The following is a 13,883-nucleotide window of genomic DNA, read 5'->3' on the forward strand; positions in this document are numbered from 1 at the left end:
GTGCATTATCGATAACTATCGCAAATGCGCCCGTAACAACAAACTGAAGTACCTTTCTGTTTTAGCAAACATTACCTTTGTACACCCCTCTTCTCACACAACATACACCTGCTCCACTCCAACTCTTTATTCTGCTATGTGACGCTGTTTTTTGAACATACCCAGATATTTTAGTGGTTTTAATGCACCCATACACTTTAGGTCTTTCTTTATTTTTATTGTTTTGACCAAAATGCAACATGGTATTCAGAACATCCACTCATAATGGCTGGTCTGAATTTTAGGGACTGAAACTCAATAATAATTTATGATAAAAGCTTTAGACCTGAAACCACAAGTACCCCAATTAAGTGTAGATTATTAAGCGTCTTGGTGGGATATTTAAACAGCTCTGCTACCACTTGTAATGCTGGGAGCTCTTGTCAGAAACCTGAACATTTGTATTTAACTTGACACCCTACCATTTCTTTGATTGATCTGAAAAACACTCCACATTGAGCTCCACTGTGCCTAGAAACAAGCCACGCAGAGTGCCTTTTCCAAGTTGGCTGCTTTCTATCCAGTTTGCAGCCACAACCCATTGGATTTAATGCAAAAAAACAAAAAGGCATTGAAAAAAACCTTTAGCAGTGTGAAGCCTTCCTAAAAGGCAGCATGGAGAGTAACCACTTCATCCACGCCTTCCTTAAAAAGGGGACAAGAGGGCTGATTTTTAAGATCAGGGAGCAGGCGAGGTAGAAAATAGGCCATCAGCATCCTCAGCAATACAGCACTAAAAATAACGGCGCACCCGCTTTCACTGCCCAAGTCTAACTAAGCGGGAAGCTATCCCTGAATCCCCATTATTAGTTGAGCCCGGAGGAATTCCAAAATGTTAGCCTGTCCAGTTTCCTTCAAGTTGTTATATTTTTCCTATTTGATCAGCCCGCTCCCTCCGTCCCACCATATTTCTCTGCGCTATCTCTGCCTCTGGGGTAGTTAGTTGCGGCTCTAGACAAGGGGCACCTGTTAGCTGGGGATTGCCCCCAGCATTGAAAGGGAGATTCGATGTGTGTGTGTGTGTGCGTGTTCATTCCTTGGCTGCGTGTTTGCATCAGGCTTCACAGAGCCTGGACTCTAACCGCGGCAACAAACCTGGCTCACTGAACCATTAAGCTTAAAAGGCGCACTCAGATATTTTCCCTCTCCTCTGTCCCTCCGGTCTGTGCTGGGATGTAAGGGTGAAGGCAGCTCTCAGTAGAGTGGAGCATCCCAGAAGAGCTGTCAGTGCAATGGAGCCCTTCCACTGTGTGCTTTATGTGGTGTGTGTGTGTGTGTGTGTGTGTGTGTGTGTGTGTGTATCCACCCCATGTGTGTCTGCTCCTCCCTGTTTTTTATGGATAATATAAAAAAGTGTTGGGGCCATTTTTTTCTTCGTCATTCTTAGTGTCTACAACATACTTGACCTCCTACCTCGATGATGTGGAATATAAACATGTAGCGCCAAAAGAATTTCCTTTTGATGGATGAATTTAGTGTAACAAGATAAAAGTTTATGATTCCAGTAATTTTCCTAACTTTTTTTTTTTTTGAAGAGCTCAACAAGCTGTTACATCTTCTTATTCATTCAGTGCTCATCAGACTGTTAAACCACTAATTGGTGGCTCACTATCAGTGTTGGTTATGCCACTTTCTTGTTTTAACCTGCTGTGTGTAACTGCATGTGAAAAAGAATAAAACAAGATCAACAATATCCATGCAATAGGCGCTTTTATTTCCTAAGCAAAATATTCAAACTGACATTTTCTTTTTTACACACACAGAGTAGGTGTAGTGCTAATTGTTTAAGTACAGGAGCACACTTATGACGCATGCATGCACGGTTAAGTTGTGGCTTGTTTCGAATGTTATGTAACCACTATGGTGGCAAGTTTACATACGTCGTCAAGTATAACTGACCACATGATCAAATGTTGGACTGACTTAGTTTCATTATGTTCAGAATATTACAGACACAGTCATCCAAACATGGCATTAAGTAGTATTAGGCGATACCAGGGTAGTAGTAGGTTGTAATTAGCATAGCATTAAGCATCAGATAGGCGATTGAACACAAGTAGTTTGTGTTTTAAATGATTTCATTTTCTTCAGTGGCTCTCAAAGTGGCTCCTTAAGGGGGTTCCAGGGGATCCCCAGCAAGAAGGGGAATCATTTATTTACTTTATAATTAAGTCCCTAAGTAACACAGTGACAGAATGTATGACTACTTGGGTCATGGCTTTCATGCGCTTTCTGTTATAAAACAACTGAAAGAAAAAATTCGATCAGTATGGATTTGACAAAGTTTGAGAACCACTGCTTTACTTAATGTGTGCCAAGCAAATGAAGCCGCATTCGATACATCCATCCTGAGGAAAGGTTGCAGTGCGTGCAGAGGGGTCATGCTCAACTAATATGCAATGTTTTTTTCGTGTTACTCGATGCTTGATGCTCTCTTGCATGATATACGCTTTAGTCATGATTGGATCTTTAAAAAAAAAAAAAGTATTTGAATTTCAACCGGATTATGCGAACTGCTACTATTCTATTTCCTCACTTGGAGGAAAAAAAGTGTCCTTCAGGTGCACTCTAGCGGCACCGCACCCCCTGCAGTGAAACGCCACAACCAGCAGATGCTGGATTTGGTCATGTTACTTTTATTTACGCGCCACTGTGGCTGATACCTTGAGCAAGTTCTACAACTACATACATCACCCACAAGTGGCGGGTGCCGATTTCCAGCCCTGCTCACTACAGAGTGCGAGAGACCTAGAACCGTAGATGAGCTTCTCCATGATCAGAGAGTTATCGACTCCGCTGGAGGCCATGTGGCACGTCCTATGACTGTCATCTGATGACCATACCATTCCTCAGACGTGCTTCACCTTTGTGAGATGAAGTAGAAGATACATGTGTAGAAAAGCCTCAGAGAAATGAGGAAAGCAGGTGAGACCGAGGAAAAACGTGATTGGATGCTTTCAAGCAGGCAGCCCTGGAGTCGAAGACCCCTTTTGTAATATGTAAAGATTCCACACAGACCGAATTTCCCACCCAAGGTCAGTTATTGATAACAGGTTAAGGTATCATTCATTACCACCTTTTAGATTGTGTCCCTGGAACGGATGTTGTGCACTGCTGTGGATTGGTCCTTTAAGGGAGACAGATTAAAGCTTGCCTTACTCAGAGAAAAGCCCTGGAGCGTAATGAAATCAATGGCTAGGACATAACATTCCTGTTCCCCAGCTAGAACTGCTCAGCACACAGTGTACACACAACTCATCATAAGAGCGCACACACAAACACACATAGGCCAGCCCTCCCACATATTGATGTCTGGGTGGGAGCCTAAGAGGCCATTCCTTGGATCATGATTTTGCTCTGATCCACACTGCAAATCTCATTTGCTACAGCAGAGCAAAGCAATCCCTTTCCTCCATTCTGTTTCTGTCCAATTTTCGCTTTTATTATTACGAGTATTCTTTTTTAAAAAATTATTATTCCCCCCCCCCGATTAAAGAATGGGAACCCCTTTGTGTAAGTTGAATCTGGCTGCTTGATGGCACGTGTTATTTGTTTGTTGTTATGGACTCAAAGGGATTTCACCCATCCACATGACAACACAGTAATGAAACAGACTCCGCTCAGCCACTGGCCCTCATTAAGTACAAGAAAAAGCTTCATCAACATGGGATTGGTGTCATATATTATTGTAAACAATTTCGCTGTCTGGACTGCACAGTCTGAGCATTGTTTAATCAAATGTTTACTGATTGGAGGATCTCTCTGGTTGCATAGTTATGTGTGGGTTTTTTTCATCCCTCCTTCTAAACTTCCCATCTTTTGTTTTCCCTCACAGGGTGAAGATGGAGGAGCAGGTCCGTCAGATGGTAAGAGGCTCATTATTTGATTAAATCATTTATTTTCTGTGACTCGGCTGCTGTCACACAAACACATGTAGTCACACTGCCACCCATAGAAGACCTAGACAGTGAGGCTAAAGGGTGCACATTGTATCTTGGCATTCAGATCTGGGGATTTAGCGCATTGAATGAAAACTTTCAGTTCAGTCTTACATCCTACAATCCCATATGTCAATAGAAACTACATTAATTTGCTAAATAAGGAACATTCATTCTCAATTATTTAAATCTCATGTAATAGATTTGTCATTTCAACAACTGAATGTACAAGAAAATCCTGAATTGATTGAATAGAGAGTTAAATTGAAGCCAATCTGGGTAGTCAGTTAGGATAAACAATCAAACAAAAATAATTCAAAATCCAGATACTTTAGGATTAACAGTAAGCAATGTTTGTTTGTGCAGATGCTCAGCGGGCGGCTGCTCACAATCGAATGGCTTCCACCAGCCTGATCCACGAGACAGACCTGGTGGTGTCCATCAACGACCTGGACAACCTCTTCAACTCAGACGAGGATGATCTGGCGGTTAGTAGAGACCGTGGCTCACACTGCAGTGAATATCTCATTACTCAGAGCGTGGTCTGGCACTGTGTGTGTGTATAATGTGTCAGAGCATTCACTCTGTCCGTCATCAGCTGACAAGTCTCACAACCCGCTGCAGTTAGTCTACGAAGATGTCATGTGTGATACTGACTTGCAGGCCCCACAGGAGTGAGAAATACAACGGAATGAATTTCGAGTGGTGTTATTAACAGACACTTTGAGTTACCAAAATGGTCAGGAGCTAAAAGACTTATTTTTTTTCTCTACAGCCTGGTTCCAGACGACCGGTGAATGGAACGGACGAGAAATTTGGCAGCAAGGAACCGAAGCCATCCACTTTGGACGCTGTATCCTGCATTAGTATGTATCTCTACATCCGTCTCCACTGATGTCTCTTTCTCTATCCCTGAGCATTGATGTGCCGTGTCTCCTACCTACAAGGATGGATTTACCTCAAGTGTTAATCGAGAATCAGATTCGTCATCCCCGTCAGCCCCTTGAAAACTGAGAATGGTCTGCTGAGATTTTGCCAGAAGCCCCAGTTTTAAATGTAGTATTTCCCCTTGCTCACAATTTCAGCTAAGTCAAATGGCATATCCTTTTAAACCACTAAATAAAGTGAAGATGTTTACCATCAAGCATCATTGATGCTCACCCTTGGCTTTGCCACCTAGTGGTGGAGAATATGGCTGTAATTAACTTCAGTGCAAAGATCTTAGAGTAGATGCTGTCTTGTTGTCCCCTTTGTTACTATACTTTGAATACCAGATTCTTGCCTTAAAATTATATGATTATATATGAACTATACCAGACTATTTTCTTTTAGTTTTATAATTTAGTTATTTATTCTTAGGTTTGAGCTCAGGGACACTAATGTAGAGCTAAAGAGAATTTAAGGACACTATATTTTACTGTGAAGCAAATTTGGTCTCAGATCAACCATTTTGCTTTAGTTTTATGAACATAAACGGTACAGTGCTACACTCTGCCCATTACCATGAGTTTGAAAAGCCTCCTGGAAGCATTTTGCAATTACTAAAATGGTTTGAGAGTTTGAGGCCTTGGATAATCCCCACACAGTCTCTGGCTCTTTAGATAGACATGTACATATATTTAGCTGGAAACGTGTCATTCTAGGGCTCCTGCGTTTACCCACCTTTCAACTTTGTATAAACAGCTCTGCCGGATCCTGTAAATATTCTCACTAATGTATAAAGAAAAATTTTAACGAACATGCCAAGGTAACTGTGACAAACTATGTAGATGTTTCATCAGTCGTGGGTGAGATACCTGTTAGACTTAAAGCATGTCTACTAAGTATTCATCTGTTTTGTGTTTACATGCTAGCTGTGTAGAAAGACAGCTGCTTGTCATATTTGGTTGTAGAACAAGAAAACATACGGCAACCATCTTGACAGAAGCTGTACTAACAAACAGCAGATTCCTAACAGTTTACATGCATTTCACATAGTCATCCACGTGATTCACATAATTGTTGTCTTAAGATATGGTTTGTGTCTGTAAGTGCTGTTTGTAGGGCAATTAAAGGGACAGCAAGCGATTCTGCGGATTGCTGATATTTGAACCCAACTTCCAAACATATACGCTCCTCCCTTCAGTGCTCCCTTAGAAGCTCCGCCCCCAAATTCATGGCTGCACATTGCCCATGTCTCTGCTGAAATATGGCGGAATCCAGTCTGCTGGCCGAGGGCAAGTTAGCCTCAATAGGGTGGCGTATTTTTTTGCAGTACTGTAGAAAGTGTGACAACAAGCCTGTCAAAATTAAATTATGTATTGAAGAAAAAAACTTTTCGAAGCAAAGTCTAGGGTAGGATTACCCCTAGTAACATCAATAAACATCATCAAACAAACGATAAGCAAGCCCACAAACACAGCATCCAAAGGCAAATAGCAAATGTAACATCTTTGTAGTATAAGGCTACCTAATGTAGTATTTCGTATTATGAATCAATCAAAATTATCCCACTGTCCTAGCAAAACTTGTTGTACAGACAAATACTATTGTATAACATCACGCAGCAAGTAAAGCAACTACTCTTAGCTTGGTTGTGGGTTAGCAAACTGTCAAACTACTGCTGCGGTACAACTAACAAAGCTAACCAGTTGGAATGAGCCATCACAAACGGACAAGACTGTACTGACCTAAATTTGTGTGAAACAGCAAAGCTAACTTTAGTCACCAGTCGAGCAGAAACGCAGCAATCTCCGTCGTGTTGGTTTTTAATTCCTTTCAAATCTCGGAGGTTTTTCCTGCAGTGAAACGCCTCACCGATGGGTCTTCGCCATTGCCTGGTCAAATAACTTATTTCACAATTTGTACCCTTCATACGTTTTCCTCTTCGCTGTTTCTCAGACATCTCTCTTTCTGGACAGTGCCTAGAGTCCAGCAATGAATCCAGTATTTCTGAATGTACTGGTGTTTACAACACAACAGCAGAGCACACACAAAACATGGAGCTAGCGAACCGTGAGGAAATAAAAGTGGCTGGATTACAATCGCTTACTTATTCCTTTAAGATGTTGGAAACAAAACATAATTATGTCTATCTCATTATCAGCATGTTTAGCAATGGCAGCTGTGTTGGAACAGACTTTTGACATATCTTGTGCACTTTCTCCGCTTCAAACACATTATAACCTAAGCCTGTCATAATGTGATGGCCCCTTGTTCTTCTGTCCTGCCAGGTTCAGCAGACCTGCACCAGATGTTTCCCACGCCTCCCTCCCTAGAGCAGCACATCATGGGCTACTCACCCATGAACATGTGCAGCAAGGAGTACGGCAGCATGGATCCCAACTCGTGCATGACCACGCTGGATGGCCTCTCATCTCTAGGAGGTCACTTCAAGATTGAGGTGGAGGAGAGCTTCTGCAGCCCCAAGCCATCTGAGATCAAGGTGGGTCTAGACTCAGTAAATCTGCATTTTTATATGCAGTGTGACTTACTCTACTGAGGATATCATTATCTTTGATGTCCATAAATCTGAGAATTCATAGGAAAAAAAAGATCCTTATAACTCCAGAACTTGCATAATCATAACCTTTTTCAAACTTTTCCTCACTATCAAAGTAATCCAGTGACATGCAAACATGAACTGCTAATACAGGCTATATATATATATATATATATATATATATATATATATATATATATATATATATATATATATATAGACTATGTCATGTAAAACTAGTATACTTTGGGTTTCTGAGATTAAGCTGCAACAGATGTTGTGTTTATGGGAATATGAAGTAGCAAAGTCTCAGCCAGGAATCTATATTTATCTTTAGTATATATGGTTTGTTTATCCTGTTTTAGACATGATACTCACATGTCTAAGATTGCTGTTCTGCAGGTTCCTCTGTGCGCTTACCTGCCTAGATGATGGGAAACAAAAGTAGATTTTCTCTGCAAGCATCTGTAAAGACATAATTTTTTCCCCCCACCTTACTATACCTTATTTTCCGTCCATCTTGTAGGACTATTCATTCGTGTACAAGCCAGAGCTGTGCCAGGCGTTCGTTGGCTGCTCCATGTTTGCTCCTCTGAAGACGTTACCCAGCCAGTGTCTCCCGCCCGTCAAAATACCAGAAGAATGCATCTACCGACCAAGCTGGACAATGGGCAGGGAGATGCTCAACCCCGTGCCTGTCATGACCTTCCTCAACAAGGACAGGTACGCTGCTGTAGTGCTTTTCACTGAGGTTTGTGTCACCTTAAGAGATGTCCTCGGGGGTGGCTTTTATCACACAGTTGAGGTCTTTAACAAGAGAGTAACACCACAACTGTAGGTAGGCACTACCATACCATTAGTGAAATGATTCATAATGATTAATCAAGGAATATCTGATCTTTTTCACTTAAATTAACGCTTAACAGAAGCACATCAGGGGATTACAGTGGTGTTAATACTGGGCATTGCAGACACTCTTCTACATGCCTTATTTCTTTATAATTCCAATCTAGCTTGTTTCAAAGATTCCTTATAATTTATCATGATGATCTGGGCAGAAGGTTTCTGAGGCATTCTAATTTAGGCTGTGCTTGCTGCTTTTGCGCTTTGTACGCGAGGAAGCATATACTCACACTGTGCTCCCTTTCTGTCCACACACCCTCTGGTCTCTCCCCGGACACCCCCTTAGCAGGCCTGCTCAATTTCCCATGCATGGCTGCCTCAGGCGGAGCAGGGAAATGAGTGTAAAATGCCTTCTTGGTTGAAGATGAGGATTATCACTGGAGTGGTGAGATGGACCCCACAGCGGCTCCATGCCACCTCACTGCTCCTAGCAGCTTGGACTCTCTGAGATATCGGTTGCTATTGCTCTTAAATACACATAGTTGCACCTCTGCTGCTTTCCACCCACGCACACACAGGGATTTCTTGTCAGAGAAATCCAAAACAAACTGTGTTTTGTGCTTTTCTGTAATCAGGGCTGTTGACCCTTTATTACATTTGTATGGGAGTGAATTTTATTTATAACTGGGTTGTATTGATCCGGGAACATGAAATCTGGCAGGCTCACCAAATTTGAGGGATTCACTGATCTATATCTGAGCTTGCTATTCTGAACAGAAACTTTCACCATGATGCACTTCTTGTGTCAGCTTTGGTCAACCATACTTTGTGTGTTGGCTGAAATGCATTGCATAAAATGCACTACAAACTTTTCCTCAGGTATGGTTGCGATTGGTTTTGGGTCATAAGGAAGGGGAGACATGTTGTTTATCACTGCAAAGTGAACTATCAGCATATAGTTTCTCCAGCAGATTCAGGCTGAGCTGGAAATGTTGTCTTTTACATAAGATGGAATTCATTCCTTTTGCAGCAGAGCTAATTGCAGCTGTGGGGCTATACATTTCCCTGATTATCAAGATTATTTTTAGAAACATTTCTTTTCTATTAGAGTAATACTGGTGCATGACAGGAAATGTAGAGCAGAACAAGCAGCAAAGGCTGTCAAATTTTAAATACTTTTAATATGAGTAGGGCTTATTTTCTTTCTCTCTTTTAAAAGTGTGTAATTAGAGTGCTAAGCCTGGTTAAGGTGGGTTGTGCAGGGGGTGGGTGGGGAGAGAGCTGTCAGCACTCCACTATGCCTTGCCAAAGTCCAAAGAGTCATTGGTAAAGATCTTATAATGTTGTTTGCGCTGCCTTCGCGTCTGCGTCATATGTTGAACGTGCCCTGGCTGCAGGAGAGAAAGTAGTGCTGGGACTTCCTTCTAATGGGTTTGTGCCAGGAGTTGTTCCCCACATACAGCTAGGGACATGATCCCCCCCCCCCCCCCCCCCCCCCCCCCCCCCCCGCTTCCTCACTGTTGCTTGCCAGCCCAAAAATAAACCTTACCTCAGAGGGACACTCATTGAAATGTTTATTGAATGTCTTTCTCTCTCCCCCTGTCTCTTTTTGCTACCTTTTTTTCCTCATTCTCTCTCTCCCGCATTCTTGCTCTCTCATGTGTACAGTCTAAGCCCACTCTGCATTCCTTTTGTAGTGAATGTTGTCGTGCCCTACTGGCTTATTACTCAAACTATCTTCACAAAAGCACTGAGCCAGTTGGCTAAAAGTATATTCGTTATTTGGAACAATGTGCTTGGTTTCAGCAAAGACCTGCGAAAACAAATATGTGCTGTGTACTAGTGCAGGGCGTCTTCCTTATTTCCATGACACAAGATAGTACAATAAATCAGGTCAACTGTTGAGAACACATGGCACACATGGGAAATGAGTAACGCTGACATTGGATGCTGTGATTAGAGTAGTTTTCCTTTGGACGGGCTCATACCAGTTCCTGAATCAAACCAATGCTAGTATGGTAAAAACTCATCCTACTTGCGTTAAAGGCAAAAATCAAACGGTCCAGAAATGGTAAACAAAAGCCATGTGGTGGAAATGTCGTTATATTGGGACTAGGCGATATGGCCAAAAATGTTATCACGATAATCATTCGATATCGATAACTATCACGATAAATGTGAAATCTGACTTTTGCTCCAAAGTGAAAGTTGAAGAAACCAGAAGTTAATTGTGGCTTTTTTTCAACAAATTAAATTAAGTAAAATCTTATTTCACTACCTTTTCCTCAAAATAAATATCTTAATAGAAATTATAGTAGTGTTAATTTATTTGAATCACAAACATTTATTGAACATTTGTTTTATTTTTATTGAGAATAAAATTATATTGCGATAATTATCATTATTGTTTATTTGCCCAGCCCTACGTTCAATCATTGGTCATAGAGTCAGCGGGTAAAAAGGCAACAAACCCTCCAAATACTTACATACTGCAATATATTGATGTAATGTTGACACAGTTTTTTTAACTTACACACAAGGCTGCTCAGGAGCTGTCTGCAATCCATTCTCCCTCATTTTATCGCAAAATATTTTGAATACCTCAGTGTTCTTGTGCACCTTCTCTAGTTTCTGAGAAAATGTTTCGTTCAGCCAAAATATTCAGGAGGCCGCTCACTTCATCTTGAGTCCAAGTTTTGCCCCTGCTAGACAACATTTTGGTAGGAAAGTCACCAAAACATGTAGAGAAAACGTATTTAACCAATTAAATGATTCATATAATAGTACACTTCCTGTTACTGGTTGAAATGGTGTTCCCACCAGTAATGAACCGCTCCAGACTTCACTTGACTGTGGTCCAACACCACCCCAGGGAGCACTTGTTTGGTCCACGCAAATGAACTGCACACCACAGGGGACAAATGCTCCAGGGTTCGGTTCAACTGGACTAAACAAGGCTGGTCTGATCTCACCCTTTTTCATTGTTTAATAGGGATCATTTCTAAGTGCCTACATGGCTTTGTTGGGGATCACAGGAATCCTCTTAAGGGTCTCCTGGACTCCCCTGGCACCATTTTAAAACCCTAAAACGTGCAGCTGTGTTTTCACTGCCAGACATACCGTAGTCTTTATCAAATTGAATTTGTTTTGTGTTTCTATCCTCAGTAACATCCCGAGTGTGGGCAGCACCATGGACCAGGATTATAGCCAGACCTACACCCCTCAAACCCACACGCCCTTCATGTCGAACAGTGCTCCACCAAGTAACAGTGGCGCTGGCATCTTGCCTTCACCTGCCACCCCACGTTTCTCTGCCCCCACCCCTCGTACGCCACGCACCCCGCGTACACCCCGAGGCCCCTCCAGTGTCCAGGGTTCACTTAAGTACGAGAACTCCGACCTCTACTCGCCGGCGTCCACCCCCTCCACCTGCCGACCGTTGAACTCCGTAGAGCCGGCCACCGTACCCTCGATCCCCGAGGCCCACAGCCTCTACGTCACCCTCATCCTCTCCGAGTCGGTCATGAACCTCTTCAAGGACTGCAACTTTGACAGCTGCTGCATCTGCGTATGTAACATGAACATAAAAGGAGCTGATGTGGGCGTGTACCTGAGCGACCCCGTCAGCGAGGCCCAGGAAACCTGCAGCTGCGGCTTCAGTGCCGTGGTCAACCGGCGTTACGGCAACGGCTCAGGCCTCTTCTTGGAGGACGAGCTTGATATCATCGGCCGTGGCTCAGACGTCAGCCGAGAGGCAGAAAAGCGCTTTGAGGAGCTGCGGCTCTCGTCGCTGGAGAGAACTGGAGTTGGGAGGCCGGACCGTGTCCCAGATGAGTTGATTCTCCTCCTGCAGGACCAGTGTACTAACCCTTTTTCACCCATTTCAACCCTGGAGCATGACATAGTGACACAGGGGCCAAGCGGGATCCCTGTACCGCCCTGTGTGCGGGTAGAGGAGAGGGACTACCACAGCGACTGCTACATGGCCCTGGAGCATGGCAGGCAGTTCATGGACAACATGTCGGGTGGCAAGGTGGACGAGGCGCTGGTCAAGAGCACCTGCCTGCACCACTGGGCCAAACAAAACGGTGAGAAACATGGTCTTCTAGATTTTCAAATGGCCCACTTGGATGCCGGATTATGCAAAAAAATAATTTAAAGTAGTTCATGTCCAGTGAAAGACAATTTCAGATAAAAAAAACAAACAATTACATTAAGATAGGTTCATTGTAGGATCAACTGATGACCAACTGGTCTGTCTTCCTTCATTATATATAATATAACAATGGAAGTAAATTAAGCCTTGAAAGTTGATGCAAAAACAAATTTCCACAGCTGTCCCAGTTTGTAAAAACATTTGAACAGCCCTGTGTTAATACACCCTCAGAAGCTTTATTTGTACAATCTAGCAACTAAAAAAGGCAATTAAAGAATGAAGACAAACCATTACAGTGAAATAATGAACAAAACTTCTTAATTTAACTGTTAATTTTATATCTGAGAATGTCCCAGTTTTGGTGATGTAATGTTTTTTAATTTGGCAGTTTACTGCTTACTACTTGAACGACATATATTTCAGTACAATCTAGAAAAATAGGGGTGTTCTAAAACTTTGACCGGCAGTGTTCCTTAGATTGTTTTGTTTTGAGTGACTATCACTTTTTGGCTTCAAACTAATTAAACAGCATTTTTAACATTAGAAATCTTAATAAATGCACATCTCTAAACTAACTAAACTGGGATTTTTATGCTGTAAATTTACTAAAAACATTGCAGTAATATATAGTAGTAGTATTCTCACTTCATCAATTTATTAACATAAGTGCTTATTATTCATATAAGTCAAACTCATATTCCTGTAAGATAAATAGTCATAAAGTTACAGTTTGGAACAATTACCAGTAACTACATTTAGAACTAAAAGATGTGTGGAGAAGCTCACCGACAGTCGTGGCTATTTTTTGATTCTTGCAGACAGTGTGAGTTTCTTATGTCGTGATTAATCTTTAGCTTCCCTTTTCCTCATCCGTTCTCCAGCAGTAGACGTGAGTGCACTGTGCTCTCAGGACGTGCTGCGGGTGCTGATGTCGCTCCAGCCTGTACTCCAGGACGCAATTCAGAAGAAGAGGACGGTAAGGTCGTGGGGCGTTCAGGGTCCCCTCACCTGGCAGCAGTTCCACAAGATGGCTGGACGGGGCTCTTACGGTAAAGCTTGGGAAAACTGGGGAAGTTTTTTCACTTGTTACATAGTTCTGACTAATGCTTTTCTGCAATTCAGTTTAGTTGTATTAAAATCAATATAAACCACATATTCAATGAAGGTTTCAGACTCTTCAGCCAAGAATAAGATTTGGGAAAACACCCTGCTAGTAAAGGCTTTCAAAATGATGATTGGTCAAATCGAGGGAGATAACGTTTGGCGTTCGTGTGCATGACATTTAGGATGTGTGTGTCTTAGAAAGTACAAAAACTCTGGATGTTGTCAGATCAGTAGGCAGTGTGGTCCCTCTGCTGTTGTCCAGATGTCAGCTCTGTTGGGAGGAGCTGTCAGCTCTGTTTGGTGACCTCACATTCTGATGCAC

The 13,883-nt window shown here is 42.3% G+C and overlaps 1 protein-coding gene across 3 annotated transcripts in view; it reads left to right on the forward strand.

Moving 5' to 3' along the window:
- Positions 1-13,883, forward strand: part of med13a (mediator complex subunit 13a) — a 76,248-nt gene that overhangs the window by 51,688 nt on the left and 10,677 nt on the right. For all 3 annotated transcript variants that reach the window (XM_046039314.1, XM_046039315.1, XM_046039316.1), the window contains 7 exons: positions 3,875-3,905; positions 4,344-4,465; positions 4,753-4,843; positions 7,190-7,401; positions 7,985-8,181; positions 11,467-12,389; positions 13,339-13,506. In XM_046039314.1, the coding sequence (XP_045895270.1) occupies positions 3,875-3,905; positions 4,344-4,465; positions 4,753-4,843; positions 7,190-7,401; positions 7,985-8,181; positions 11,467-12,389; positions 13,339-13,506 (1,744 nt within the window). The remainder of the gene's footprint in view (positions 1-3,874; positions 3,906-4,343; positions 4,466-4,752; positions 4,844-7,189; positions 7,402-7,984; positions 8,182-11,466; positions 12,390-13,338; positions 13,507-13,883) is intronic.

Source organism: Micropterus dolomieu, linkage group LG23 (assembly GCF_021292245.1).
Source record: "Micropterus dolomieu isolate WLL.071019.BEF.003 ecotype Adirondacks linkage group LG23, ASM2129224v1, whole genome shotgun sequence".
NCBI lineage: Eukaryota > Metazoa > Chordata > Actinopteri > Centrarchiformes > Centrarchidae > Micropterus > Micropterus dolomieu.